Source organism: Poeciliopsis prolifica, unplaced genomic scaffold (genome assembly GCF_027474105.1).
Source record: "Poeciliopsis prolifica strain line A6 unplaced genomic scaffold, Auburn_PproV2 SCAFFOLD021, whole genome shotgun sequence".
Lineage (NCBI taxonomy): Eukaryota > Metazoa > Chordata > Actinopteri > Cyprinodontiformes > Poeciliidae > Poeciliopsis > Poeciliopsis prolifica.
Window position 1 is genome coordinate 5,246,621 of NW_026562396.1, and position 15,809 is coordinate 5,262,429.

At 39.4% G+C, this 15,809-nt stretch overlaps 1 protein-coding gene across 1 annotated transcript; it reads right to left on the minus strand.

Annotated features, from left to right (window-relative positions):
* Positions 1 to 615: 615 nt before the first annotated feature.
* LOC129369591 (SHC-transforming protein 4-like) lies at positions 616 to 13,753 on the minus strand. The gene is made up of 14 exons (XM_055045103.1): positions 13,691 to 13,753; positions 13,432 to 13,501; positions 12,858 to 13,351; positions 11,959 to 12,029; positions 7,628 to 7,688; positions 7,429 to 7,548; positions 7,265 to 7,318; positions 5,895 to 5,946; positions 5,692 to 5,812; positions 5,416 to 5,614; positions 4,416 to 4,488; positions 2,252 to 2,348; positions 2,017 to 2,164; positions 616 to 1,209 (listed from the first exon to the last, which is right to left on the minus strand). The coding sequence occupies exons 2-14, from the start codon at positions 13,481 to 13,483 to the stop codon at positions 1,081 to 1,083; spliced, it is 1,671 nt and encodes a 556-aa protein (XP_054901078.1). The 5' UTR covers positions 13,484 to 13,501; positions 13,691 to 13,753; the 3' UTR covers positions 616 to 1,080.
* Between the last annotated feature and the right edge of the window lie 2,056 nt (positions 13,754 to 15,809).

Here is a 15,809-nt window from a genome sequence, read left to right on the forward strand (position 1 = left end):
TTTATATACTTTCAGGACAGAGGCTCTGTGAAGACCCGCAGCGCCATCTTGTGGCCAACAACGGCCACAAGATATTTTCCTCACTCAAAAAGTGAGGAAAATATAAAGATCTACATGTTCATATCCACACTTTCGCAATTTCATTTCCAGCTGTTGTTTTGCCGTTCGGTTTCTGCAGGGAGAGAAAATGCAGAGGTGGAGCAGCAAAAACTAAAATAAACGACTGAACAATTGAAGAGGTGTCTATAATAAAAATACAAATGAAAAGCTTTGATTAGTATATTATAAATAAAATGCAGTATGCCCAATTATTCAGTTCTTCTTTCTATGAAATGAGTCAGTTGGGGTGTGTTAAGCATCTAATCTTAATGCATCTTTTCACCTGATAACGCCTTAGAAACCCTCCATAAAATGGATGGACAGGAGGACAGACAGACGGACGGGGTATTAAAATCTTTAAAGATTGATGAGAGTAAAAAAAACCTGCAAAGGTTTTATGTAAAATAACTGTAGATTTATTTTTGCTTCACAGAAAACAGAATTTCTCAGCTGAGAATTTCTCAGCCGTTTATCTGATAAAAACTAAACATGTAATTTCTATATTCTTAACGCAAAGAGAAAGTGAAGCATGATATGAACCAGCCCCCAAAAAAAAAAAAATTAACACAGGTTAAATTTGAAATTGAAAGAATGATTTGGAAAGGGAAGCCAGCATTTTGGTCATTTCCTCCAGGCAGCAGAGATTGTGCTTAAACTTCGAGAAAAGGCCAGCAAAGTCTGCATGGAGGAGGCCGGATGGTCCGCAGGCGAGCAGCTGCTCTCAATGTGGGACAGAGGAGCTGACGATTTACTCATGACGGACAGAAACAAATGGACAGGAAGAAACCTCATGACCTGTACACACATTTTTCCACCCTGAAAAAGTCACAGCTTACTGTAATTCTGAACTTGTGAATTTACAGTTCGTTTAATTTTGTCAGGCTGCTAAATGTGACGACGAATGTTATTTATTTATTTGTTTTCAGTTTTGGGACTCATAACTTTCTATTTACATTTAATAAGCATCCAATACTATCGGCGTTACTGTGATTGCAGGATCGGCTGCTTCAGACACAGCTTGCTGCTTCCAGAGAAGATGGGCGTCTGCTTCTCCATGTGGAATCGCACCAGGTGAGCGACGCTCTGGAACACCTGGTCCCGTGTTCGCACCTGATTACACAAAAACAGATGAAAACTAAGAAAACATCGAGAGTACCTCGAAAAGCATTTTTATTCCGGTTTAAGTATTCATAAAAGATTATCTGTTTCATTTTAGTGTTGACCATCCCAAAACATAAATATGTCATCATCTAAACTAAGCATTCCCACAGCATGACGCTTCCCCCACTATGTTTCACCATGAGGATTGTTTGTTTAGGGCAGGAATGTCAAACTCATTTTCATTTTGGGCCACACAGAGATTATGAATGTCCTCAAAGGGCCTGCTGTGGGGATTTGAGTTTTTGTGTGTTTATTTAAAATTTTTGTGTCTATTGAGTCTTCGTGTTGTCCTGTCTACCCCTTGAATGTTCCCAGATGCGTCTCGTTCCCAGATTACCAAGAAACCTGTGTTTCTTGTTCTTTGTCGGGTCCTTATCGTAGCTGTCTTGTCTTACTTGCCGCCCATTTAGTTTCCAGTTTGCTACCAGTTATTGAGCCTCAGCCTTCTGCTCTCGCTCTGCTGCCTGGATTGTTGGACTTTGTATTTTTTGGCATTGACATTAAAATCATCATTTAATTTCCTAAACTTAGCTCAGCAAGGAGCTTAGCTCTCCTTGCTGAGCTAAGCTGATCAGGTTGTGTGGATCACCTTGACCTTTTAGGTTCACAACGACATATCGCTTTCCTTTTACTTCACATGTATGGCTTACCTGGTGTCACTCTGTCACTTAAAATCCAGATAAAAGGCAATGAAGTTTATGTCTGTTTTGCGTCAAAATGGATTAAAACTAAAGCGGTAGGGTAACAGCGCACTACCTCCCCGTGTGAATCCACCAGCAGTATATGTCGCACAGTGGCGCCCTCCATCCCACTGAGGACGTATCGACCGGAGGCCGAGCTACTTTCTCTGACCAGGAAATCCCCGCTGCAGGTGAGGAGAGACTCTGCCTCTTCTCTGTTCAGCCTGGAAATGAGGGACGCGAGGACGCTGTGAAATCATGAAAAAAATTAATGAACCTTGAAAATTGGCTGGTGTGACGATTCTCCCCACCTGCCGTGGAACCAGACCTCCTGGTAAATTAAGTTCTGGACTGGGGTGTCGAAGTGGGGAGAGTGTTGCCCTCCACTGTCACCACACTGCACAGAGTCTGGTGGAGACAAAACCAAGAGGAAATAGATGAAAAAAAAGAGAGATGAATTTCATTGGTGTGCAGTACACTCTAACAAGATTTACAGGATATTATCAGCTGCGATGCACACATTTCAACTTGCACAAAAACTTCATGTAAAGGAGCTGAAGCTCCTGCTTGGGATTCAAAATAGTGCTTTCACCTAAAGCCAATTATGTTTATATTCTGATGGCCTCATTTTAATGCAGTGAAGTAAGTAGATTCACCACAGAGAAAAACAGATTTCACCCAGTTATCCCGAACAATCGCCTGAAGAAAAAAAAAAAAAACAGAGTAATTTAAATTTAAACACACAAAGTTGGATTTATATCCTTTTTAAGAAGCACATCAGACGGTTCTATGAGAAAAGTTTAGTGTTAGCAGCTGACATGAACTATTGGTTCCTGTTTTGACTATGTTTGGACATTTAATCAAATCACACTGGCCGGGGATTCGCTGTTAAATCTCAAGTGTTGTATAAACAGTGATTTAATTCAAGATGTGAATGAATAATCCTGCAAAACTCTCACTGCTACTATACTAAAAAAAATAAAAAAGAAATACTATACTAAATTATGTAAAAAAAAAATATTTGAAGATGCACAACAGATTGCACCTTATTATATTAATCAAGCAGCTTAAACAGATCAGACTCAACTGATGTCCACCTGAAGTTAATATGTCTAAGACTGAAGTTATTAGTCAATTATTTCCATTTTTTTATTTATTCTTTTTACATAATGCAACCTGTATCGAATCTTTTCATGACAGTGTGAACAGCACAGGTCAGATTCTCTTCGAATGCGACCCATTTCCGATACGTTCAGGTCTCATTCATCCAAACTGAACGTCACTGATACTGGACAAATCTCAAATCTCTCCCTGGTCGGACAACAACCTCAAATGGACTTATCACAGGGGCCGCGTTTCATTGGCTGATGCCCATTCTACGTAGTAGCCGCTCTGCCTCGTGCGTGGCCGTCTCACAAACACAAGCATTAGTAAACACGCCAGTCTACACTGCAGACCGGCTGAAAGTTTTCTTATCAACAATAGAAACAGAATGGTTCTCCATTGCCAGTGGGGTATCTGTGCTGGTGACGTCAGGTATCCTGGTCGTATTTGTATAAATAGTGATTTTCACAGATTTCCAACATCAGAAGCAGAAAGTCTTGCTTGGATCAAAGCTTGTGGAAAACCGCATGAGCAGCTCAACCTTCATAGGATCAACAAGAACAAAGGAGTGTGTGCTGGTGTAAGTATTATTGATCTGCTTTCTTTCTGTTTAGTGAATGGGGATATTTTTAGTGATAGTTCATCCATTTGAAACTCTGCTTTTCCGCTTCAGTGGTGTTGTGCATTTTGTAGTCTGATGAATGAAACATATAGATTTAATTGAGTGTAATATTGGTCCACCAACTGTTTCAGTAGCTATCATAAAGATGTATTGCATTAAAAAATATATTACAATTTATTTATTTATTAGCATTGTCCACAGCAATATAGATGCTCAGGTTAATCACTGCTGTTTTCCTCATGAACCAGAAGCATTTTGCTGTGCTGTGCATAATGTTGGAGGCATCAAACACCTTGATGTCATCCAAAAAAGATGACATAAACTTGTTGGTTGTTGTAGCTAATATTTGGTGAAAATCCGTTAGAAATGATGCACTAATCGACTTAGAAATACTCTGCAGAGTTTGGAGCAGTTAGCCTCCATGTTTACTTCCGCAAACACTGAGCACTTCTTTTTGTGGTGGCTGGCAGAATGCTGACGCTGTTGCGTCCTATACTGCGCATGCGGGACACTTTCAGGTCCCGCAAATGTGTGGCAGTGTGAACGGCCCCTGCAAAAAAAATCCGATTTGACAAGATATTGGAATTTGGGTCATTTCAGTCTGCAGTGTGAACATAGCCTAAGAATAAGAGTATTGAATGTTAAGCAAAACGTTGAAAAAGTGTTTGGGAACTTTTCTATGCTTTTTTCCTGTGCAAACCTACACTGAATGGCACTTTCTCTCCTGCAGCCTCGACTCTGACATTCACCTGCAGATGGAGCTGAAGTTTCTTCTCTGACAGAGTAGTTCTCATGCAGCGAGACCGGCCGAGACAAGCAGACCTGCAACAGATGAGTCATGCAAACCAAATATAACTGATATCTTTGTCACTGCATGTGTGTGTGTGTGTGTGTGTGTGTGGTGTGTGTGTGTGTGTGTGTGTGTGTGTGTGTGTGTGTGTGTGTGTGTGTGTGTGTGTCCTTCGTGCGCAGATGTTTGTGAACGTAACAAGAGCAGTGGCCTGAAGGTTAGAGGTGTGAGGTTGTGACAGGAAAGTCGCTGATTCGATTCTCACAACGATTGTTAGAAGTGACTGAAGAGCGTCCTCCATTACAAACTACAGAGAAAGGCATTTCCTGTTCAGTGGTTCCTCCTCAGTGACCCACAGGCGGAGTTACGCTGTACAGGGCCACCCTGAGTTGTAATCATATAAATGACTGGCTTTAATGAACTAATTCAGAACAATTAAAAAAAGGAAACATTTCTTGACTTATATTTTTCATTCTTAAAGTTTGTTTTAGTAATGAAGATTTTTAGAGGTGATTGTGTTTCAAATATTACAATCTATTTCTTAAACTGAAGGACTAAACTTTATTTATTTATTTTTTAACTCAACTGCTGCTGAATAAGCTAACTAGCTTTCAGCTACATCCTGCAGCTTCCATCGGGGAACTGAGTCACTGAGCTGCTCAATTATACAAAAGATATTTAACCAAGATCAATGTGTTAAATTATCACCAGGACGACAAATGTTTGATTTAGTTTTCAATTATTTAGCTAAGTGAAAAATGTATATCTCCTTACTACTACTTACAGGTTATTAGCTTTTAGTTATAGACTAACAGCATAGATGGTATTAGGAATCAGGTACAGAAGGAAACAGCATCACAATGAGTCACAAAATGTTAGAGCAAAATACGACCCAAGACAGTTTTGACTCATGATTGCGTATGGTAAGATAGTTCAACTGAGCACATAACAAATCTTACCTCCTGAATATCAGGTTCCTGTTTCTTCTCCTCCTTTGACACCTGCTTGTCCTCTTTGCCGCCAACCAGTGAAAAAACGTTTTTTCCTGTGATGACGTTATAGTAGTCCGGCTGCTCGGTGACCTCTTCCGTCTGCTTGGCCTTTTGCTCCACTGATGTCTCTTTGGGACTCCGTTTTGGACATATCCTAACCACAGACCTGAATAAAAACCACATCTGTGATGTTCAGATGTTGCCATGTCTGACAACACGCTGACTCACTAATAACTTTTTGACCTTGGGGAGAGGAGCGTTGATGTCTGGCTGAGAAGCTGCCGGAAGCGCGTCTCAAAGGCCTGCCCGATGGTGCTGATAACTTCGCCGGCCCGACCTTGGGGACACTCCATGATATGGCACTCTACCCGACAGTGAAAAGGAGACGCGTCATTCCCATGATTCAAATATCTGGAGCTTTTTGTGGCCTAAAACATGAGCCCTACCTCTCTTATTGATGAAGTCCTTTGCAACGTATGCAATATAGTCTGACATGTCCTGTGAATACATTTAAAGAGACGTAATTAGTCATAGATAGGAGCATAATTATGTCACATTGAAGTCCAACATCTGTAGATGGAGGTAAAGTGTGTAGAGTAAGATTGAAGTTAAAGTTAAGATTTTAGGACCTGACCTGAATTAGACCAGTGTTGATGAAAATAGAGGAGAAGACATCAATATTAGTTTCATTGTCAATAGCAGTCAGCCACCAGAACATTCAGCAAAACCCAAAGTTTTCTGTTTTGCAACTACAAGTTTTCAAATTTGGCTCTGACGTTATTCCCACGTTATGTGTTTGTGCGTTTATCATGGGATGAAGGGTGTGAAATTCACTGGGTCCAGGTGTTTTCCACACTAAGAGAAAATACAGCGCTCTACACACACACAGCTCATCAGTGCCCCCTAGTGGTGACTAAAACAGAAACAGAAGTTCGTCAGACTAAATGGAGCCACTCTGACCGAGTGAATGACAGCGAGTGAATCTTCATTATTGCAGACTGAGCTGCTGCATGGTATAGCATAGACTAATTAATGATGTCGCTATTTACTCAAAGCTTCTCCTCTTTCTACACACTGCTCCGTGTGCACGTGTGTTTGATAAACCAACTGTCATTTGTTTTATACTCATTCAAGAGTAGAGTGAGCAGAAAATATTTTCAACAAGGCTGAAACTATTTTAATCTCCTCAGCTCATGCACCAAAGCTGAGTTTTAAGACACACTTCTGGATTGTTTTTGCTAATTAATTTAGCAGAGCGCTATAATCCTTTCCACAGACACTTCCCTCTTGCTTGCTTATTTCTCTGTAAGTTTCTTTCTGGGTTTGTGTCCAAGATTCCTTCTTTCATGCAAATCATATGATTTGTCGTAACAGAAAAATCAGTCAGGGAGGCAAATGATCAACAACCTATATATATTTAGACCTCTAGCCACCAAGTTTTATCATTAACATCTTCATAAATAGATGAGAAAAGAGCCTTTTTTTTTAAAAAAATCTATTGTAATAAAAGACCTGACCTAAAAGAGATTTCAGGAAGTTCATTGTTAATCGGCTTTTTTATAGTTGGCATTTTAATAATGAAAATCAACAAGCTAGGTTAAATCATGCTAAGCTTCTAAATCTTCGGTCTTAGCACAACTCGATCTCAGCTAACAGAATGAAATAAATTTTAATTCAAGCTGTCTGACCTAATTCTACATTTTAAAAATAATAGCATAATCAATACAATACACTGTATAAAACCTAGTACAGTTTTAGCATTGCTATTAACCTGAAAATGTTTGTTCATGTGGAATATTTGAAAACAAAAACATACTGGGTCTCCTCCAGAGGCAAATGAAATGCCCTGCATGGGATGGTTGACAATCCTCTGTGGATCAGAAGGGAGGGAAACGCAAACAGTTTTGGATACTGTTGTTAGAAACAACAAAAAAATTAGATATATATATATTTATGAGGGAGGTTCATACAGGTTGTTACCTGTAAGTTGGAGGCTGTGATCAGAGACAAACTGTCTGTGGACACTGTGAGGATGGCTCTGCTCCCAGAAAACTGCATGTTGAGCTGACCCAAAACAGCAGAAACCCCTTTACACGGAGGCTGATGACGACAAGAATCCCAGTTACTCCCTGGATCCGTCACCTGAATGCTCTCCCTGCTGTGTTTATACCGCACTTACCCTCTTAGTTTTCAGCAAAGATTTCACTGAAGTCCTCTCACACAGTCTGGTAATTGCCTCCCTGCACACAAACACAGATTTGAAGCATCTACACAGTCGAGCGCACAGGCACAGAGATACCTTTGTAAAGAAGGGATTCTGTGTGTCCTGTGACTTGTGATGCATGTGACGAAAGGAGGAAAACCACATAATAAGCAGCCAGTGTACAACAAGCAGGGTTACATTTGTTCTTTATAGCAACTTAGACAGATGAAGAACACAAATATATATTTTTATAGTTGTATGTGAAATAAAATTCTACTTTGTATAAAACTAAATTACAAATAATTTTGTATTATATTGCAAACTACCACATTTCAGAAGCTAAAATTGCATAAGGTTTCAAAACAATTCATTTAGCAGTTTGTTTTTTTTTAATCTAAAATTAATATTTTAGGCTAAACAACTCAAACATTAAAACATTTAGTCTTGGTAAAAATACACCAGGATCCCCCCATCCTTTAAAAATCATATTAAAGGATTTAATTCAAACTACTGAAAAAAAAAAAACTAAAGCCACCAGATAAAGCCAAATTGTAAAGGCTTGTTAACACTTAGTGCGCCATAAGTTCAAAGTTCATGTCCTTAACCTTTAGATGATTTTTTACAATTAAACTCACAAATGTGCACCAAAGCTCCTGCTGTTTGTTGGGCGTGTTTACTGATTAAAAATTGTTTGAAATTCCCATCTTCACTCCAAACTCTGGTCAACTGATTCATGCAGCACTGGTTTTTCTTTGTTCTGAAAAACCTCGTTCTTAATAGAAACTATTTTACTGAAGTTAAAACGATTCTTGATCAAGATAAACTCAAAATATAATTGAAAAGTGTTCCAAAACTGCAGCAGTGTGTTAAAAGGAGTGAAAAAAAAATGAAGGAATTCAACATTATTGTAGTGAAACACACATGTGCTCTGGTGCAGTTGTAATACTTGACATTTTAACAACTAACTGAATTATTTGCTAACAAATTGGGAACACTGAGCATTAAAGAATTTAAAGAATCCAGGGGAGGGGAAATCTAGTTACATGAGGCATGTACAAGATCTCTGCACCACGCAAAACTCATCTGGACCTACTTAAGTGGATCGGAGTGATGCCGTAAAGTTTTCCTAGTTGTTCAGCAAAGCAAAATTGATCACAGTTTAGTAAAACAGTGTTAAATATTTCACTAAACTGCAGACTGAAGAAGGAACAGGGAAACGCTGAGCAATGTTTGCACACAGCTTACACGAAAATGTGAAATGCCAGCCGGCATGTCAGTGGTGGGATGATGTGGCCCTGCTGGCTTCATTGGGTCACAATATCCAGCTTTCTGTGGAGTGGTGCACAGTCCTGTTCCGGAAAAAAATAGAGATGGGAACATGGCCCACCCCCCAGTGGGGGAGTTCGAGTATCTCAGGGTCTTGTGCACGAATGAGGAGATCGACAGGTGGACTGGTGCTGCGTCTGCAGTGAAGCAGGAGCCAACAAGATTCCATGGCCGACTTGATTTGTGTGTGTGTGTGTGAAAGCATGTTCCTGTTCTTTAAGTGAATGGGTTCCTACCCACGTCTTTGGTAAGAACTCTCTGAAGAAAAGTCCTTCGATGTGTTATTTTATAAGTTAATTTTTCAGACAAAATTACAATCAAGAGAATAAAGATGGTTACATATAACTGGATTCTTGTTTTACTGCAGCGAAAATGTGTTGGAAAGCTCCATTCCAATGCCCAGATGATTTTGGAGAGCAGATGCTCCGGTCAGAAACGCAAAAGCATATAAACTCACATAACTGTGCAGGCAACAAAGTTTTCCTAGAAGAACATTTCTCCTCCTTGAAAACGGGTTTCATGTAATGGATGTGTCCTCCCTCTCCAGCTCGCTTTTTAATAAGCCTATGAGAGATCATTAGGAGGAAATTCATCTAATTGAATTTTATGGCCCATCACTCAGCAGCGCTGCTGTTAACAGAGGCTGCTGTGTGTTGGCATTCTGCACTAGGATGTCAATATCAAATGTTGACGAGAAAGCCCCGGTTTATGAAACATTATACATTTAATTTAATTTCCCCTCTTTGAAAATAAATAATAAGCTACACATGCCCGCTTTGGCAAATGAAACGTCAAGCTCGGAGTGAAAGGGATGTGGCTACTCTTTAAACAAAATCACCAAATATATCAATAATGCATTGGACGAGTGCTTAAACGTTCCTCTTTTTATTCTTATTTTGGTCTTCAGCTTTCTCTTATTTTTGATAGCAGTTAACTTTGCAGAATAAAGAACTCAATTTTTTTTTCAAAGTGTCTCCAATAGAACTATACATTGACTTTGTTTTTCTAAATACTTCATTTGAAGAGGAGTTAGATTTTCTTTCAAACTACATGAGCTTTATCTCTCTTCTGGATTTGTTTCTAAACTACACGAGCATTTCATTAACTGTTGACATGGGGAAAAAAAATCTGACTCTTGAATTTAGATAGGTCTAATGTGAAAATGCAGAAAATGTCTGGTGAATTTCCCTGCTTTTCAGCCATTTGTAATCAGACTTTCTGGAATCCTTCAAGCTCTTTTCTCAGAATGATTACTTGTGCTTCAGACCTCACCATGACCTCTTTCTGTCTCTCTGTGTGGACGACTCTAAATCACATTACTGACAGAGAAAACACCTTTTCTCCTTTGAGCTTCTCCAACTTCATGGCCGTTGATTATATTGTACGCACGCTTCAAAACCTGCATTATTTGCATCTGCAATTATAGGCCTTTGTTATAAAATTAATACAAACCACCCAATGCTAAAGTAAGGCAGTTTTCACTTTAAATTTGTACTGCTGAAAAAAACAACATTTTTTCAGTGTTGGTGATACGTTTACCTTCGTCTTCGATTTCAAAATCCCTATGGGCGAGTTACACATTGTTAGACAGGAGGTTGGGATAGATATGGTCAAAAAAAAATTATGCTCGATTAAATTCGTTGGCTTCCTGACACGGTGCCAGCTTTTAAATGTAGTCAATTTCATTTCCAATAGGTCGGAGCTAGAAGCTAGTCTGCTTAATCCAAACACGTTTTAATGTATTTGGGATTATTGTCTTGATGACAGACTGCAAACACGTGACCAAAATCCTGTCATCCTCAGACAAAAGTAAATTGTTGAAGAAGTCAACAAGAGACCGCTGAAAGGGTCCAGTCGACCATAAACTGGAAACTGCTGGAATACCCTTGTTCCCATTAGCAAGACCCAATTCTCCAGTGGGATAAAATGGGAGTACATTTTTTCAGACTGTTGTTCTGAAGGACAACAGTCCTTCAGAAAGCAGCAAGCTGGAGATGCCTTTAAGTTGAAGAGCAGTGTACCAACCAGTTTGTTATGTGGGAAATAAATGGTCCCACATAACAAACTCGTTTGCTGAACTGGTAAAGTCCATTGAAACTGAAACAGACACTTCAAACCCTACTGGTTTCAGGGCCTGCTGTCCCATATCCATCCAGAATAATGACACAGGTTTATTGATGAGTGCAAAGACTTTTGATCAAGGTGTAGTTAAAGGGACAATTAACCAGATATCAGAAAGCATTGACAGCACTTCACTATTTTCACATTTTGTTGTTACGGCCCTCATTCCAAATTGCACAAAAAAAAAAAAAAACAAAAAAAGAAAGAAAAAGAAAAAAAAAAAAGAAAGAAGAAAGAAAGAAAGAAAGAAAGAAAGAAAGAAAGAAAGAAAGAAAGAAAGAAAGAAAGAAAGAAAGAAAGAAAAGAAAGAAAGAAAGAAAGAAAGAAAGAAAGAAAGAAAAAGAAAAAAAGAAAGAAAAAAAAAGAAAGGAGGAAAGAAGGAAAGAAAGAAAAAAAGAAAGAAAAGGAAAGAAAGAAGAAAGAAAGAAGGAAAGAAGGAAAGAAAGAAAGAAAGAGACAGAGAAAGAAAGAAAGAAAGAAAAAGAAAGAAGAAAGAAAGGAGAAAGAAGGAAAGAAAGAAAGAAAGAGAAGAGAAAGAAAGAAAGAAAAAGAAAGAAAGAAAGAAAGAAAGAAAGAAAGAAAGAAAGAAAGAAAGAAAGAAAGAAAGAAAAGAAAAGAAAGAAAGAAAGAAAAAGAAAGAAAGAAAGAAAGAAGAAAGAAAGAAAGAAAGAAAGAAAGAAAGAAAGAAAGAAAGAAAAGAAAGAAAGAAAGAAAGAAAGAAGAAAGAAAGAAAAAGAAAGAAAGAAAGAAAGAAAGAAAGAAAGAAAGAAAGAAAGAAAGAAAGAAAGAAAAGAAAGAAAGAAAGAAAGAAAGAAAGAAAAGAAAGAAAGAAAGAAAGATATACGGGTGTGTTATTGTACCGTGTGACTTGCATTCTTGTGTCAAAGTCGAGTGTCCTCATGGACTGGACCACTTCCACGCTACCCATGTACTTCAAAACACAAGAAAATAAACAAAACCAGTTACGAAGTAGATAAAAACATAATCAAAAACAGCATTAGGCAGAGCTGTTGTGACTTTCTGTCCTACAAATCCACTGTACTATGTCTTCACAACTTGATAGTAAATATGTGGAGATGATTGTAGAAGCATTGATGCAACCAGATGACAATTTGCTCACTTTTAGCAGCCCTTCTCCCATTGGTCATGAGTTCGAATAAAACAGGCCGGAGCCGGGATGAGTAAATCCATTGATGCGAACCCAGCTCAAATCAATAAGTGTACATGTGGGTGGGGTGAGTGTGAGATCGTTTACAGAGGACAGCCAGACAGTCCGTTCTCGTTTCCACCATCGGTCAGTTCACAAGTCCTGGTCCTAATCACCCATGAGAACATAACTGTTTATGGGACAGCAAGAGCCCTGCTAATACCAAACACACACACACACCCACACACACATACACGCACACAAGCAAGCAAAGTTGATCTAGAGAAGAGCAGAGAACCAGGATGAGTCACTGCTGCCTACACAGGAAGCTGTATGTGAGAACTGGAGGGGGGGACATATGAAAGTGAGCATGATAGTGTGTAAAGAGCAGAATGAGACAAGGGTCTGTGTGCTTTCCTTGGCTGTCTTTGTTTCCGACTGTCCGAAAACTGTTGATGAAAATCAGCACAGCCATCCAGAAAGCTCAGCTGTGCTTCACAAAGACAGTGTGTGGTGATGCTTAAGCCCAAACACGTGGAATGGAAATTCTCCTCAGCATTAGTTGCTGCTAGATTTTGAATGTGCAGGCATTGAGAGTGGTCAGAAGTATACCTTTACGTGATGGTGAACTGCTTTGTTCGATGTCCTCACCACTGCACAGTCGTCTACTGTCTTCAAGTGGCAGAGCCCGTCACTTTGCTGCGAGCACGGGGCGCAGGGCAGGCTGGCCATGCGGTGCAGCGTGATGGGACGCCTTATGGAGAGGAGAGCCGGGTGAATCGGGTCTGGTCCAGAGAAGGACCCACTGAGGGAAGAGCTCCAGTCTGCTCTGTCCGCCCGTTTACTGACAGTTCTGATTGTGTTCGCTTGTCCCTTCAGGACTCTTCTCAGGCAGTTGGGACTTTGTAGCCGGATGCTGGCCACACGGGGGATGAAGTTCCTCAGGGTGGATGATCCATGGGTAGATGGAGTCCCGGGATCAAGCTGAGCAAAATCAGAGTCTAGGCAAAGGTCCCTCTTTGAGGGTACCAATCTATCAGGGTGATCCTCCAAAGAGGTCAAGGAGTCATTGCGCAGTGGGCTGTATTTGGTGCGTTTCAGCATACCTGCAGACGATTGAGAAAAGTGTGAAGATCCGAATAAGCAGAAAATGTCTTCTCATTAAATGTCATTGAAAGAGACCCACCTGGTAGGAGTCCTGTCTGTGGTTTGAACTTGGGTATGGTTTGCTCTCGCATAATCAGGGCACTGGATCACTGGAAGAAGGAAGAAAAGAGGGAGCTGATAACATCAATGACAACATTGAGGAAAGCAACAAAGTTCTGAGTTTTAGTTTTTTATGCCAACCAGCAGTTCTTTAAAAAATGCATCCCCGTGTTTGTGGGGGGAATCATCAGATCATCAGATCGTGATTCCCACCGCACATCACAGCCAATTCAACTCACCCTCCCGGGTCTGTCCTGTGTGGATTACAATCCTGTCTGCTGCGCTGCAGTCACACCGAGTAAAGTCCCAAACCTGAACACCTTCACAGTCAGTTCACCGGGCTTCCAGGGTTTCCTCTCTGAGGCATGGAACGACTGAGCAGCTTTTATGAATGAAATCACTTCTTTTTTTTTATTTTTATGAATAAATGAGAGGCTCTGGCTCACTTCCTCTGTCTCTCCCTATGACACTGCAGCTGAATGTATGAATGAACCAGAGGAGAGATTGACAGACTGAGGGACTGTTGCCCCTCCCTCACCGATAAACAACCATCCAATCACAGAAAGTCAGGGTGACTCATGCTCTGCACTCTCTCTCTTTCTCTCTCTCTCTCTCTCACACACACACCTACATGCATACACTGAAGTAGAGCCAATAGAGTGCATTTGTCCCTCTCTGTTAACATCACTTGCACCTTGGAGATGCTTTTAAGGCTCATTATTAATGCATTATCAGCTTGGCTTCCTCCCCTCAAAAGGCTTCCTATCTGATTTCTGAATGAAATGAACTTTTTACCATCTGCTTTGCAGGATTATGGTCGCACTGACTTGATTGCTGCGATAAAAAAAACAAACACTCACAAAAAAAAAAACATTTCATAGTGTATCTAATGAAGGTATTATTCAAATGACCCGCATGAGCGCACAAGCGGAAGGTGGATTAAATGAAACATTTGCATTTCCGTGTGATTCAGATCGGAGCGTTGTAGCCGGCGCCAGTGTTGAGGGTATTTTACATATAGAATTTGCTGCCGATTAAAAAGATCGCCACTGTTCTATTTTTGGACTGTTTTCATGACATTTTACTCGGGTGCTGTGCAGATCAAATAAATACATGCAAACAAGAGATAGAAAACCACACAAAAACATGCAAATCTTGTAGTGATAATATAATACACTAAATATTAATAACTTTGTCTAGTGTTACAATGCCTGTAAGCCTTGAACCACGGTCCCAGCTGTGAAGCATGGGGATGGCGTCATCATGTTGTGGGGCTGCTTTGCTGCAGGAGGAACCGGAAGACCTCGTAAAATAGATGGCATCATGAGGAAAGAACATTATGTGCAAATGTTGAAGCATCATGTTGAGACATCAGCCAGGAAGTTGAAGCTCAGGCGCAAATGCGTCTTCTAAAATAGACAATAGCTCTCAACATACAGTCAATGATTTTTGGACAGATGTCGATGCTTCAGACAGTTTGTGAGCAGTTTAGATTAAGAATTAGCAATGGTAATTCAGTCATAAGCATCGCAAATTTGAATTTATGTTGTTTGTTCTCTATTCGTTTCATTATTTATAGATTTACAAGAGAGCAAATTTCTCCGCATCACATTTCACATATTAATGATGACCTATGACCTATGAGCAGAATAAAAACAAACAGCATTGAAGCAGGTACAATGTAAATGTCCCTGTGTTACACAAAACATGCTGTTTATTGGCAAATAGTTTCCATATTCTGAATTTCCCTTTAACCAATTAGGGGGAAAAAATTATTAAGTTAATGTGGTTAGAAGCTTCAGGACAAAGTAAACAAGATTTGACCATGTTCAACAAGTAAAATGAAAAGAAATGTGCCTCAAAAAGCATTGATATGTGCTTTGCAAAAACATATCTAAATTGAGTTCATTTTAATATGGAATATCCCTCTAATTCTGTAGATTTGGAAAATACAAACAGGAAGCTTCCCGCCATTTACCTTTAGGAAGTAAATACACTGCAATACATTTATGAACAGTTAAATAGTGTCAATAAATAAAACAGTAGCAAAATGACAAATAAATGTTTGTTTTGGGGAAAAAAACAAACAAAAACGTAAAAAAGATGCATCAATTAATGTGTCTGAAGATGTAAAATAAAAAATAAATATAGAAACACAAGCATGAACTTTCCTGGAAATAAAATGAATGGAGTTAAATGACTGGATATGATGGGTAAGTTATGGTAGTTTAGCTGAAACGTCATTTAGACCTTAAAAGGTGAATAATAATGTTGGAAATAACTGTTTGAGGACACAATACAGTAAAATACTTTGTATATACTTTGGATTAATTTTAACAACAAATAAATAAACTGTTG

Excerpts from the sequence above, each read along its gene's own strand:
- LOC129369591 (XM_055045103.1), bottom strand. The coding sequence starts at position 13,483 with ATGCGAGAGCAAACCATACCCAAGTTCAAACCACAGACAGGACTCCTA. Across the intron at positions 12,030-12,857 it reads CAGTTCACCATCACGTAAAG|TACATGGGTAGCGTGGAAGT; the intron begins GTATACTTCTGA and ends TGTGTTTTGAAG. Across the intron at positions 5,813-5,894 it reads GGACTTCATCAATAAGAGAG|AGTGCCATATCATGGAGTGT; the intron begins GTAGGGCTCATG and ends ACTGTCGGGTAG.